Here is a 14,683-nt window from a genome sequence, read left to right on the forward strand (position 1 = left end):
ACACAAACAAAAATCACACCACAGACAGATCCTCTTCTAGAAGGCTCGCCTCCTGGCTGAGCCATAGCATTAAAAGAAACTGAGACAAATTGCTGCTCAGGTTGGATGAGGAGATGGCAGATCTATAGGGTCGCTTCTTGCCCTCGGGTGTCTTACTGGTAATAATAATACAAATATAGCTTGCATTGTTTTTTAGGAAAAATCCTAGTACTTTTACTTTGCATTTAAATTATGCTTAATTTAAACTTGTGTCAAGTTGACAATAAATCAAAATACTTTTGTTGTACAAAGTTATAACAAGTGAGCCTGTGCTTATCTGTCACTTCACAATATTACTGCACTGCACTGCACTCCACTGGGATGGCTGTTTTGGCTTGGTATCTTATAGATCTTAATGAAAAATGTTGAAAGCCACACTAAAGCATTAGCCCAATTAGCTGGACTTAAATACTTAACACAAAGGTCATATTTTACACCCAAAGGCTACAAGTTTTTCCTCTGAGATTTGCAGCATTAATTTAATAACTTTGCTGTAAATGGAATGATTGCTACAGTACAGTATGTAACCAACAGAACAGAAATTAACAGAACAGTAGAGCCCCAGAGAGGGGTGGAAAAAACAATATTGTGGCTACGTTTTAATATATTCAATAGAGCATCACTGTCCCGCCCCCCAACGAGCGGCCCGGAAGTGAAATCCCCATTCATTTTTCCCATAGACGTTCCAAAACATTGTGTTTATTGTCATGATTTGTCACAACAACAGTTGGCTTTGTCGGAGGCTTAAAGGTCTTTAAATAAATACTTTCTGAAACGTCTATGGGAAAAATTAATGGGGAATTCTCTTCCGTCTGGGGGGCGGGACTGCGACGCTCTACCTACTCAAAATAGAACTGCTCATTTTGTATGTCCGTGACAAAAATGGAAATGAAAAAAGCCAACATCGCGATGACCCCAGCTGGACCAGACTCAATGGCTGATTGGCTACCGTTGACTTTCTACTCGTCAGTTTCTCAAAGTGTTTCACTTCAACTCCCTCCAGCATTTCATCGCTCTCTCTTCTCTCTCTCTCCTCTCTCTCCTTCCCTTCATTCGTTCATTACTTTCTCTGCATATCTCATGACCTCATTCCTTCTCTCAATGTCTCTTCTCCCTCTCTCTCCCGCCTGTTTGTTTTCTCCTTCTCCTCATCCCTGCATGCAGTCTCGTATTAATATTTCAGGGACTTCTCTATGCTTCAATAGTTTCAGCGTGTCTCTTGCATGCTTTGTTGCTTTGTGCAAACACGGCTAAGAAGACCTGACTCTATCAGAGATTTTCTGTCTACACGAAGGGTATTTTACACCACACCTCTGGACAACGGCAAACAAATAAGGGCATGAACCTAGATAGAGATTGAGTGATATTTTCAGCACCGCGGATAGAGTGACACGTGTACGCACATCCACCCACACCAATGCACGCACACGCACACACACACACACACACACACACACACACACACACACACACACACACACACACACACACACACACACACACACACACACACACACACACACACACACACACACACAAACACACACACACACACACACACACACACACACACAGGAATCTTATGAGACAGACAGACAGACTGACTAGCCTACTGTATATGGACAAGCACACGCCAACACATCCCATACGCGGTGTGAGCCTGTATAGTGCCACATGGCTCTGTTCCCCAGCATCAGCTTGTGAGTTTGACAGCTTGTAGATTGGTTATTTTTTAGCACACAACCAGGCCTGTCACAATCATTACATAATCACTAGAGATGTCCCGATCCGATCACGTGAACGGAAATCGTTTTCAAAAGATCGGAATCGGGGAGAAAAGATCGGATTATTAATTGTCAAAGAAAGATGTATAGCAATGATATTTAGTAAAAACTCTTGTGTTTATGCTAGTTGTTTTTTCTTCTGGTCCCAGTCAGAGATCATCAAACAAAGACTAGTCACACTCAGAGGCGTGAAAGACACCTACGATGAAAACAAAGGAAATGCAACCCCCACTATGCACGATGGGATAGGTGTCTGTAGTACTCTCTCTGAATGAAAGTGATACTCTATAAGAGTTTTAGACTTGACTTCAATTCTATAAGCTGTAGTAAAACGACTCACTCTAACCAATACATCATTATCATCCAGTATTATTATTTTTGCTATGATTCCATGCTTTCATAGAAAACAAACACATTCTAATAAAAGTATAGACACATTTTGCCTTTGAATAATTGAAAGGTAACTTACACAACAGACTAATCATCAATCGTTTCCATGTTGAAAAATGTCCATAATATTTTCAAATATTTTTAAGAAATTGCATAAATAGCAGCATATAATTATTTCTCCTATTGTGTACATGTTTTGGAAAGGGAAAAGAATAATAAATATTAAATGTGTCAGTGATTTCTTTGTATATTGAATTATATATATTATTTGTCATATCTGTCCAGTGCAATTTGTGATTGCGAAGACTAAAATGCATACAGAAATACAAATTGTAACGTTGCAACGTACAGTGCAAAAAACAATTAAATCAATAATCGCAATAATTTTTGTGTGACAATTAACCGTCAACTTAAATTTGTAATCGTGACAGCCCTATACACACCACCACTGTACGACAATGTATAAATCAGCCTTTAGTATCGCTAGGAAGGAAAGACTGCAATGTTTTATTCCACACATTGAGTCAATGATGGAAAAGGCTTTTGTATTGACGAAGACACAGGCTTAATTAAGTCACTTTGTCCCTTTGTAGGGAAGCAGTGTGTGTCAATAATATTGAGTTGACCTCATATTCGAATAGAGGTCCTCTTGGTCATTTAAAAGTAATGGCAGCTTTTAGGGACACTCTCACATTGATTCCATTCTGTCCTGACTAGAATCAAATCTGTTTTATAGCTTGATCTGTGATGTAATAATGGACTCAAGCATTTATCACACGAACATGAACACATGCATCCATGCGCAGACGCATGCAAGCAAATGCACTTCTTCCACAATGTATTAAAAAGTTCCTAATAATCATAAGAGGGGATAAATGTTGGGACTGGATAGTTTAATTACTGAGAGCTGGTACTGGTACATCCTTCAGGGAAACATTTTTTAATTAATCTCTCTCTCCCTCTCTCCCTCTCTCTCTTTCTCTCTCTCTTCAGATTTCTCTCATACTCTCTTCTCTCTAACCTACCTCCCTTGCCCCAGCCATTCATTTTTTAGAGAGATGCTCTCTATGGAGACCTTATATGTAGGGTATGCCCAGATTCAGATCTAAAATAAATGGAAGATCTAACCCTACATACTGTAGTAACTTGTGTAACTATTGCAACAGAATGTACACTTCAACAGACTCTATCTAACCTAGTACAATGACCCCCCTGAACCTCACCCACTACTCTCAGTTGTAAACATTTAGTAGAAAGCCATGCACTCACTTCTATTAAAAATGCTATTAAAAATATAAATGAAACAATTTGACTGGTGAGTGAGTGATGTCGTCAACACTGCTGACATGCATGCATGGATGCACACTGTACACGAGTCATGACGGGTCTCAATCCCACTTCCCTAGGTGTGTTTGACGATATCTTATATGACCATCGCATCTCTGGGCAGCCATGCATGATGTAAAGTCACGTCATGTTCGCTGTAAGGGGCACACAGCAAGCAAGGACTGTATAAAGAGGACAGGAAGCGAAGACCGTAAGGGCGCCGCCATGTTGCTCACATGGTGCTCCATGGAAGGAAAGAAACATGCGCAATGGGCTTTATGCAGCCAACACTTCCGCGTTCAGCTTCCTTGGTCTGCAACTGCGCATGTTTCTTTCCTTCCATGGAGCACCATGTGAGCGCCCGTACGGTCTTCGCTTCTTGTCCTCTTTAGACAGTCCTTGACAGCAAGAAGGACATCACAGTCACTGTAGCTTATTGGAATAGTTACGTGCAGGCCTACTGTTCCCCTGGGCCATCTTAGGCATTATTGTCTCCACCAGGCCGAAGGCATGGGGAGAGACTATGTTTTGCACCCCGTCCGTCTGTCTGTCTGCGACGAGCTAATCTCCGGCACCGTTGGTCCGGTCGCTACGAAACTGTGCACACAGTCTCACTGGATGCCAATTCCGAACCTCCATCCCACATTTTCCAGAACGACCTTTTAAAGTGCCACCATGAGGCCGAATTCTCTCCTACAGATTTTATCCATACACCACGCAAATTTCAATATCATCCCCGGTCCCCAAGATGGCGGCTGCTAGTCACACACGCTCTGCTACCGTGTCATATTTTGTTATGTTTTAGGCTTTTAAACTATCCAAGCCTCTAGTTTTATTATTGTTTTTGATTTTGTAGGGTAGTTGTTTTTTTTAAACGTAGGTTTTAACACTTTTTAAAGTTAGCATAGCCTGGTTTTAGTCTACCTGTGGGAGCACCCTGCAAACGGAGCGTTCTTTGCCGGACGGGGTTTCCCCCCTGACGGCCGAGCCCTCCTCGGAACGGAGACGCTGCTTCAGGCATTTCTCGGAGCAAGCCTTTCTTCATGACTTGGCACAAATTGATTGGTCTCGAATCTCCCTTATTCTGTCTGTGGACGATGCTTTCCACTTCTTCTTGGATAACTTTCTTGCTGTGGTAAATAAACATGCCCCCTTGAAGAAGGTCCGAATTAAGAATAGGTCAAATCCCTGGTTTTCCAGGGACCTGGCCGACTTAATTCATGACAGAAACAGGCAATGGTCACTTGCTAGAAGGTCAAAGTCCTTGCATGATTGGCTAGCGTTTCGCATTCTTAGAAATAAGTGCTCAGCTCCCACTAAGAAATTAAAGGCAGAGTATTACTTATCTCTTACTTCTGAAGTGTCCGGAAATCACTCAAACTTTTGGAAAGCAGTTACATCTCTCCGGCAGAGGGGAGTGATTCTATTATAAGTGACAAAAGGTTGATGTCAAATGCTTTTAATGACCACTTCAAAAGCTAATATTTGCACATATTTGACACACAAAATGCCGCCTCCTCGCACAAAGGTTTAGTTTTTTGTACAGGTTGTTAATTTTATTTTTGTTTTATAAATAAAGTGGATTCAATTTCAGACAGCCGCTGAAAGTTGGGGTACCCTTAACATTATGCGGGGGGAAATATTCAGCTTTAAGTACATGTGAGGGTTCAAACTATAGGGTTTTGAGGTTGAGCACCACTGATATAGAAACATAGGTTTTTCAAAACTTTTAGGATTTAGAATACTTTTTTTTTTTATCGGCCTCAGGTCTAAATAGGTTAAACAGTAGGCTACCTGATGAATCCAGCCAGCTGGGAAGCAAGATAATGAGGGAATGAGGGAAAGCAACTGCTCACAACTAAGAGTGCAGTCTTGGAAGGCTGCCAAAACGTCTAGAGGAAGGGAGTCCAGAGCAGCAGGTACAACAATAGCTCTAGCTGGGACAGAGGTGGGCATTGATGTAATACTTAAATCATGTGACATTGAAGCGAGCTTGAGATTATAAAGCCTAATTCCTGTCTGGCGACATCATCACACGACAAAAATGACGTATTCTCAAACAAATGTCAGTTGAAGCATAAATTAGGCTAAAAGCCTCGGTGGCAACACATCCTCTGCCATCTGGCATGCGGTCATAAAGTTGAGGTGGCGCCGCCCAATATCGCAATATGGAATTATATTACATGGAAAGGATCGGTGCTTTGCAACGAGACGCGTCCCTGCCAAGCTGGCGGCTCGCCAAGTTGTCTCTGAAGCGACCTGGAGTGGCCCCAGAGAGGCGGGCAAGCGAAATCACGGATGTGAGGGCAGCTTGTGAAGTGGAGTGACAGTCTGTACGTACTCCGGAAGGGAGAGCGAGAGCGCACAGCTAACAGGGGGCCTTTGACAGCTCTGCAGACTGACATGAAATGTACCAAATGGACTCTCTAGGGGCGACTACATCCATCACGTCAATCACCCTGCAGGCTCAGGGCTGGGACAGCCCTGATGTGTTGAGGGACAGATCTGACGGGCTCCGGTGCAGTCGCTCACACACTTGATCACGCACGCACAAACGCACGCACACACATACAGACTAAGCACATTATTGACACTACAGCTCAGAGCTATGAAGTACAATGCACAGCACGCATGTCACAAGAGCCAGCCTCACCAGGTGGGTGATTAAAGATCTCAGTGACTGTCAAAGCTCCTAATGTGGGAGCACACCACACACGCACGCACACATTATCAGTATTACAGCTTACATTCCCGTCACATCTCTTTTCCTCCGGTGGGTGGAGTTTCTTATGTTTTTGTAGACAAAGAGGAATTGCGATAACAGAACCAACTACTGCATCAATCAACCCTGATCCTGTGCTGAAGTTAAATTACACATATTGTAGCCATTGTGGAAATCAACTTTGAATGGAAATGACTTCTTGCTGCATATTTCCTGCATTAGTATTCTACTCACTTGAAGTTGAGTCCACCTGGTATAATTTCATTTGAAAATGCAACATTTTGTTGAGTGACTCAAGTGTAGAAAGAATTCACCAGGTGTATACCGGCAAAATGCCATTCAAACATGAATGCCAAGGCCAACTCTAAGATTCTCTATGCTTTCCAGTGCTGCCAGATACAATGGCGAATACGATTCTGGATATTTCCAATCAGGTTAAAATCATTTAATTGAGGTGGACTGCAGACTGTCTATCTGACAAACACAGAATAAGTGAATTTCATATAACAAAAATAGACACTAGAAACTAGCTGTGGTCAACATTTAGCTGTGGTCAACATTTAGCAACATTTCTCTGTGAAGAACCCAGAGAGGGTTATTTGGTTATTATTTATTTCACAAATAGTGTTGTTTATTTCCTGACTTTTTTCTGTGAAGAAGTACATGCACTATGCAGCCCTGTAGAGCTGCATGTACAGTACAAGCACTATGCAGCCCTGTAGTGCTGCATGTACAGTACAAGCACTATGCAGCCCTGTAGTGCTGCATGTACAGTACATGCACTATGCAGCCCTGTAGAGCTGCATGTACAGTACAAGCACTATGCAGCCCTGTAGTGCTGCATGTACAGTACATGCACTATGCAGCCCTGTAGAGCTGCATGTACAGTACAAGCACTATGCAGCCCTGTAGTGCTGCATGTATTAATATTTGTATTAATATATGTGTGGCTTTCTGGATTACGTTTAGGCACCCCTGCGATCGTCACACTTTTTCTGTTACAAACTGACCCCGGCCCCCATCAGAGAAGGGAAAAGTTATGTGGCCCTCACAGGAAAAAGTTTGGGGACCCCTGATGTAATCCCTAAGAAGGGAGGCTTCTCTGAACCACTATCTTCCAGGTCTCATTTGGTTTTAGTTGCTGAAGGTAGGGGTGTATAGTAGGTAGGGGTAGGGGTAGGTATAGTAACTGCATCGAAAAATCTATTTTAATTTCAAGAATTGAAGTATATCGAAATGAAAACAGCAATATTGACTATGTATTGTTTTGCAATGCAAATAATCGGTATCGAATCGTTTTGCTATGCTTATAATCGATTTTTATTAATACTAATTTTTTTTGCGTGGTATTTAGACATTTTTAGAAGAAAAAATAAAAAGAGGGGTTTAATTACTTGGTTTAAAATAATGTCAATGTATTTTAAATAGTTACCGTATCGATTTCAAATCATTGAATCGTATCGTATCGCCATAATGAACCAATATCGTCCATGTATCGTATCGTAAACCATGTATCGTGATGTAATATCAGAAATCTAGCTACTCTTCTGGAAGCGATCAAGGCCACATGCATGAGTAATGTGCATAGTGTCATAAGGAGGCAGAAGTGTGATGTGTCACATCTCACCTTGGCAAACAGCGCTCCCTTGGCAGCCAGCGCGTCCTCCGCTCTCCCGTTGGGGTAGCACTCGTACCGCACATCCAGGATGGGATACCGACTGGCCAACAGCAGGCCACTGTTGAGGAACTTGAACCTGGAGCAGCACCCCTTCCACCCGTAGCGCCCCACGTCGCTCAGCACGTAGGGGAAGTAGCGGTGCAGCTGCCGCCGCAGGCGCGACGTCGACGCGTGGTCGAACACTTCCTGCAGCGCCAGGAAGTCCAGGTTGGCGGGAAAGAAGGCCGAGATGTCGTGATCGAAGCCGTCGTCGCCGTGGCGGTTGCGCTTGCGTCCGGACGGACGCTTGTAGACAGACATGCGAGGCACGTGGGACAGAGTGTTGTTGGAGTACATTCCTCCTCCTCCTCCTCCGCCCGCCCCGTCCCCTCGGTTCAGGGAGTCGCGAGAGGCGGTCACGTCCCGGTGGTTCCCCATCTCGGCCTCTTCCTCCCGGGGGTCCGGTTCCGGAGCGCTGATGCTGATCTGAACTCCCGACGTGTGAAGGGGGCAGTCGTGATGGGAGGGATTTGCATGGGCTTCTTCCTCGTGCATTGGGCATGGATCGTGGTGACCTGGGCTGCTCTGCTCCCCTGACTGATGCATGGGGCATGGATCGTGGTGACCTGGGCTATTCTGTGCCCCTGACTGATGCATGGGGCATGGATCGTGGTGACCTGGGCTGCTCTGCTCCCCTGACTGATGCATGGGGCATGGATCGTGGTGACCTGGGCTATTCTGTGCCCCTGACTGATGCATGGGGCATGGATCATTGCAGTGACCTGGGCTATTCTGTGCCCCTGACTGATGCATGGGGCATAGATCATTGCAGTGACCTGGGCTGCTCTGTGCCCCTGACTGATGCATGGGGCATGGATCATTGCAGTGACCTGGGCTGCTCTGTGCCCCTGACTGATGCATGGGGCATGGATCATTGCAGTGACCTGGGCTGCTCTGCTCCCCTGACTGATGCATGGGGCATGGATCATTGCAGTGACCTGGGCTATTCTGTGCCCCTGTCTGATGCATGGGGCATGGATTGTGGTGACCTGGGCTGCTCTGTGCCCCTGACTGATGCATGGGGCAGTCTGGGAGCTCTCCCGCGATATGAACAGGGGAGTCTGAGATTTTGTGATCCCCTTCGCAGTGGAGGGGGCAGTCCGCTACGTTGTCGCCAGCTCCGTCCTGGTGCAGGGCGCATTCCGCAGAGAAGCCCTGGTCTCCCGCGGTGTTGTGCAGAGGGCAGTCGGGGGCACCGTCGGGGTGGATGGGGCAGTCGGCGGCGAGGGGCTCGGTCTCGGTGTAGTCGGCTGGGCCGTTGGTCATGCTCATGTGGTCAGGCCGTTGATCCAGAGAGGAGGTACGCCGGAAACCTGTGACGAGACTGCTGAAGGATGCCGCACTGATGAATGAAGGGGACGGAAGGAAGAAAGAAAGAAGGAAAGAAAGAAAGAAGGAAAGAAGGAAAGAAGGAAAGAAGGAAGGAAAGAAAGAGAAAGAAAGAAAGAAAGAATAGAGGAAGGAAACAAGTAAAAAAATGAAGGAAGAAGGGATAAAATACAAAATCAAAGTGAAAGGATTAAAGGTATGAAGAAAGAAAGAAAGAAAGAAAGAAAGAAAGAAAGAAAGAAAGAAAGAAAGAAAGAAAGAAAGAAAGAAAGAAAGAAAGAAAGAAAGAAAGAAAGAAAGAAAGAAAGAAAGAAAGAAAGAGAGAGAGAGAAAGAAAAAAAGAAAGACATACTCTATTGCTGACACATTAATAAATTACCTTCTAAAGATCAGGCAAAGATAAGTAGATTTGCTACAAGTGTAACCTCCACATTTAATATACATGCTAAAAAAACCTAAAACGGCCTGAGAGTGAGTTCTCGTACCTTATAGAGGTGTTGGTAGGAGAGTCAATATAGATCTTAATTTGTGGCCGGCTGGCACCGTTGCGGATCCTCTTCCCCACCTCGCGCGCCCTCCGCTGGGTGTCTGAGAGGTTGTTGAACCTCGCCAGGGCGTCGGGCAACAGGCACACGTTGGCAGTGCAAAAGCAGAAGCTCCTGCCCTGGGGCCTCCACTCCCCGACCCCTGAGCCCCCAAGGCCTTGCTCTGCCTGGTGCTTGTCTGGTCTGTGGGAAGTGATACGACAAAATGAGAAACACATTTTGATATCTAAAAGTGGTTATTCTTCGTAAGGCCACTAAGGCACCGACTAGGCAGGATTCCTATACAATTTGGATACAGGAAGTGTGGGCACCGTAACATTGTGAGCACCTCAATGTTAAATTGGGTATTCTTTCACCCCCAAAAGAATAATCACTATGACTCAGACATAAGCATTTAACAAACCTGATGTGCCTATATACAATATAGGCATAAGATGCGGTTTGGGTTGTCCACATGGGACCACCCATTTCAAACTACTAAAGTCCATATTTCTTTCTTTTCATTCTTTTTGGAAATAGCCAATTTGACATTTGGTTGCCCACAAGGTCCTATTAGTGGTTCCCAACCTATGAACTGGGGCCCACTGGTGGGCTGTGAGCATAGTGCAAGCGGGGTCCCAAATAATGGGCAAAAGACAACATTTTAATTGACATTAATGTATTAAAAATCACACTTATGTGAAGTGAGGTAATGTTTGTTTAAAGTGTAAACATTCAAAGTCCATAGAAAAATATATCATAAAATAGTGGGTCCTGATCCAGAAAAGGTTGGGTATCACAGATATAGAGAACTATTCCCTTTATTATGAAAGACAGCCTGGCTATACTAACATTAGCTGCTTAGCCGACTAGCAAAGCAAAAGCAAACTAACTACGCCTATAATTATCAACTGCAATAAACTATCACTATAACTACAGTGTTGATACCTGTGTTTTCGATTCTTTCTTTTCCCCATTGCTCCCACAGTCCCTACCCCTCTTCTTTTTTTCTTTCTTTTCCGTCCTGGCTTGATTCTTGTATGAAACAAAATTTGTTACAAGATGTATTTATATCGGCCACATGACGTCTTACATTGTTGTTTAGTGCCCTGGCCATAGACTTGGCTGCCAAGCGATTCACGTCATAAGTGCTCTAAACAAGCCCATAGAGGCATAGACACACACACACACACACACACAGGCGCGCAGCTACGGGTGGGCCTGGGTGGGCGCATATAGAGAGCTGAACCACCCGTCGATTTAAAAAATATATATATTATTTTTATTCTTATAAATACATAATAAGTTTCATAATGTCTTTCTTTCTTTTAGTAAAATATGTTTTTGTTGTGTTTTTTAAATTTTTACATGATCATCTTGCTTAATATGAATAAACAGGCTGTCGGTTCATTCTCGCTAATGTGCCTAGACTAGCCTTTTTAAGATCTAGAGACTATAGGATGTGATCATGCAAGTTGTTACAGTACGTCCACTTCCTGAGACTGCTGCTGCAGAGCCATGTGGAGATGTTTACTTTTTGTTTTCATTCATCTTTCTCGTTCCGGGGGCCGTAGCACGCCGAAACATCTGATAAACTATAAAATAGACTAGGTGTCACGATCCGTGACGTTTTCTGTTGTGCTTTTGTTTTGTAGTATTTTTGGTCCCTTGGTTTCCTCTGTTGCTTTTGTTACCTGTGTTGTCTCACCACCTGTGATTATTAGTTTTCTCCACCTGTGTCTTGTTTGTCGCTCAGCCAATCCCTGTATTGATCTGTTAGTTGTTCACCTGTGTCTAGTCTGTCTTTGTCTATTTATATGCCCCAGTGTGTTTCAGTCCTTTGTCAGATCCTCATTAATTGTAAGTCACGAGTCTTTAGTGTATTTCCTAGTTTTGCTTCTCTTGTTCCAAGTATCTAGTACCTTTGTTCCTAGTATTCCGAGTCTTGTTTATTACTTACGGACGCGGTGCCAATACTGTGGATTATGCTTTTCTAAATCTTCCGAAGTTCCGACGCCTCAGCAACAAGGTATTTGGAATGGATTGGAAGCTTGTTTTGTGATTTCCACGTTGATGCTTTAAGTTTAGTTTCAAACAAAGGCTATTTATTTCTGCAGCTTGAAGACATACGTTTGTGTGTGTGTGTGTGTGTGTGTGTGTGTGTGTGTGTGTGTGTGTGTGTGTGTGTGTGTGTGTGTGTGTGTGTGTGTGTGTGTGTGTGTGTGTGTGACGGGGACGGTAAACAGTAAACGCCACGACTATGTAACGAGAGAGAGAGATAGAGAGAGAGATTTCTTACTTAATGTGACACTTGAGTCTGCATTTTCGCCACTCCTCCGACCGTCGTGCATGTGAGTGTGAGAAAGTATTTGAAGCAATCAAGCGGGTCTGTCTGTCTTGTTAACTAAAGCCGGTAAAAATAAGAACTAGTATCGCATTTCTGGCTGCGCCACTGACACACACACACACACACACACACACACACACACACACACACACACACACACACACACACACACACACACACACACACACACACACACACACACACACACACACCTGTAGTCTGTCTCATTTCTCTCCAAAAGCCCTTGAACATGATGGAATATGATTAAGGATTATCATGGGTAATGACAGGAACTTTCATTAGCTCTCTCTCTCTCTCTCTCTCTCTGGAACTCACCTATGGTAAGTATAGACATAGGGCTGTCGGATGGCCTGGATGGGAGCCCAGAGGAGGAACCCCAGCAGGGCGACGGGCAGGGCGAGCAGGAAGAGGAGCAGATGGAGAGGAGCAGAGATCAGGACGTAGAGCGCCACGAAGGAGCAGGGCTCCTGCGAACGCCGCCGCTTCTCCAGTGAGGTGGCCACGCACGAGCCCAGCATGCGGTCCAGCAGCCAGTAGCACGGGAACACCAGGATCCAGGACAGCCCGTCCAGGAAGTTCAGACAGGCACTGGGGTAGGGGGACGTGTGGAGGACCATTCTGTCTGTCTGTCTGTCTGTCTGTCTGTCTGTCTGTCTGTCTGTCTGTCTGTCTGTCTTTGTCTCTCTAGCACTTTCTCCTTACCACACACACAGTCTATAGTCTGTCTGTCTATCTATCTGTCTCTTCCTCTATATAATGATAATAATAACGTTGGGGCCGCTTCAACATGGTAGAAACAGAAAATAAATAAACTAAACTAAAACTCAAATCTAGACCCTCCCCCCGACTCTGAGAAAGGTATACTACATGATTTAGGTGGTTTCCCCCCCCCCCCCTGCCGATCCTCTTCTCTTCTCTTTGGTCTCTGCTTCCCCGTTAGCAGCTTTGTCGTCTATAGTAGGGGTGGGGTACTACAGTCTCATGGTAAGGGGTTTCCATGGCGAGGATGTTTCTTCCTGAAGACGAATCTGAGATCAGAACCGCGCTGACATCAACACAGGATGGCTATAGGAAACAGGGAGAAAATATCAACATGTGTGTTATTATGTTTTACGTAAGTCAATGTGGTGCTGTAAAAGGCAGATGTGAAAAATGCAGGGCAAAGGTTTTTCCTGTGTTACACAGAACGGTGCCGTTATAGGTCAAATACACCAATCGGTCTGTTATAGTGTTATAACTTATAGACTAATTTGAAAAAAAATTAAGTGGCATTTATTCCTCTGCCTAGTGATGTGCATAGCCAATCGGGATGGAATATGGAAAAACGGACAGATCCGTGGGTTGATCACATAATAGCGTGTACCGATTTGCGAAAAACATAATAATATAAAAATAATCGGCCTCATGGTGGCACTATGAAACGGCTGATCGGCTGATCGATGACAATTTGGGGCAGAGGTTTGGAATTGGCATTCAGGGAGTGTGTGTGTGTGCAAAACATACTCTCTCCCCATGCCTTCGGAGACAATGAAGTGGTTAGGACAAAGAGAAGATCACTTGTGTGACAGTGAAGCGAGAGTGTAGCCAGCGAAACGGACCATGTCAATTTCCTAATGTCTCCAAATGCTTGCAGATAAGTACCGGTACTTCCCACCACACATTGTGTGCACTCACTGTCACAAATGAGCACAGTCTGTTGTCCTGACAGGATTTCCTGGTGGGCCGAGTACTGCATTAGTGTACTAACGGAGACATTCACTATATAAAATGGTAACGTGCCTTTACAGTATATAGTGTGGTGCCTTTCTCCAAAGCACTTACAATGTGCAGAGGAAACCATGCAAGGCACTTACAATTTGCATTATATACTGTATTATTCAGACACAAAGGGAGCAGAGGAAACCATGCAAGGCATCAACCTGTTCATAGGGGGCAGTTCGGGGTTAACACACCCCGAGTGGCAAAAACGGAGGTCTCCGTCCTATCAAATAATCCCGCTGCGCGCCCAGGACGGAGGTTAATCAAACGTTTCCGTCTTTAATCATATCATAACGGAGCGCACCAGTCTACAGAAATCTTCAAACGTGAATAACTCTTGATCTAAATCAATGCTTCCAATTCTAACCAAACGATTGTGTTAGAATTTGCGGTCCTGTCGCTTGTCACGTTATAAGTAATCATACTTCCCATTGTTGTCGATCCCCTCAGGCTGTTGTGTTGGCTGTTGTTTTGGCTACATTTTGGCTACATCTAGCTACGATGTAATGGTTCCAAATACCCCCGGGCATTCGGGGTGTTAAGTGTCTTGCTCTTGCTCAAGGACACTTCAACACTAAGCCATGCAGTGATTGAACCGGGAAGTCACTGTTGTGTGCAATTGCTGTTTGTGGACTATACAGCTTGGCATTCAACACAGAGGCCTAGATTTTGAAGGTGCGTTTTACCATGTGGTAATACATAAATTGGCCTCGCTCTGCGCACATT

At 44.5% G+C, this 14,683-nt stretch overlaps 1 protein-coding gene across 6 annotated transcripts in view; it reads right to left on the minus strand.

Moving 5' to 3' along the window:
- The window catches only part of smpd3 (sphingomyelin phosphodiesterase 3), a 32,741-nt gene extending 19,900 nt beyond the window's left edge, over positions 1–12,841 (minus strand). The window contains exons 1-4 of one of the 6 annotated variants that reach the window (XM_083763737.1): positions 12,515–12,841; positions 9,793–10,035; positions 8,968–9,320; positions 7,889–8,862 (exon numbers count right to left, since the gene is read on the minus strand). In XM_083763737.1, the coding sequence (XP_083619863.1) occupies positions 7,889–8,862; positions 8,968–9,320; positions 9,793–10,035; positions 12,515–12,816 (1,872 nt within the window). In that variant the 5' untranslated portion in view covers positions 12,817–12,841. Of the gene's footprint in view, positions 1–7,888; positions 9,321–9,792; positions 10,036–10,779; positions 10,848–12,514 lie in introns of those variants that run through there. The other 5 variants (XM_083763736.1, XM_083763733.1, XM_083763735.1 and 2 more) reach the window with 5 other exon arrangements.
- Between the last annotated feature and the right edge of the window lie 1,842 nt (positions 12,842–14,683).

The sequence above is a fragment of the Protomyctophum parallelum genome, assembly GCF_964188405.1.
Source record: "Protomyctophum parallelum genome assembly, chromosome: 4".
Lineage (NCBI taxonomy): Eukaryota > Metazoa > Chordata > Actinopteri > Myctophiformes > Myctophidae > Protomyctophum > Protomyctophum parallelum.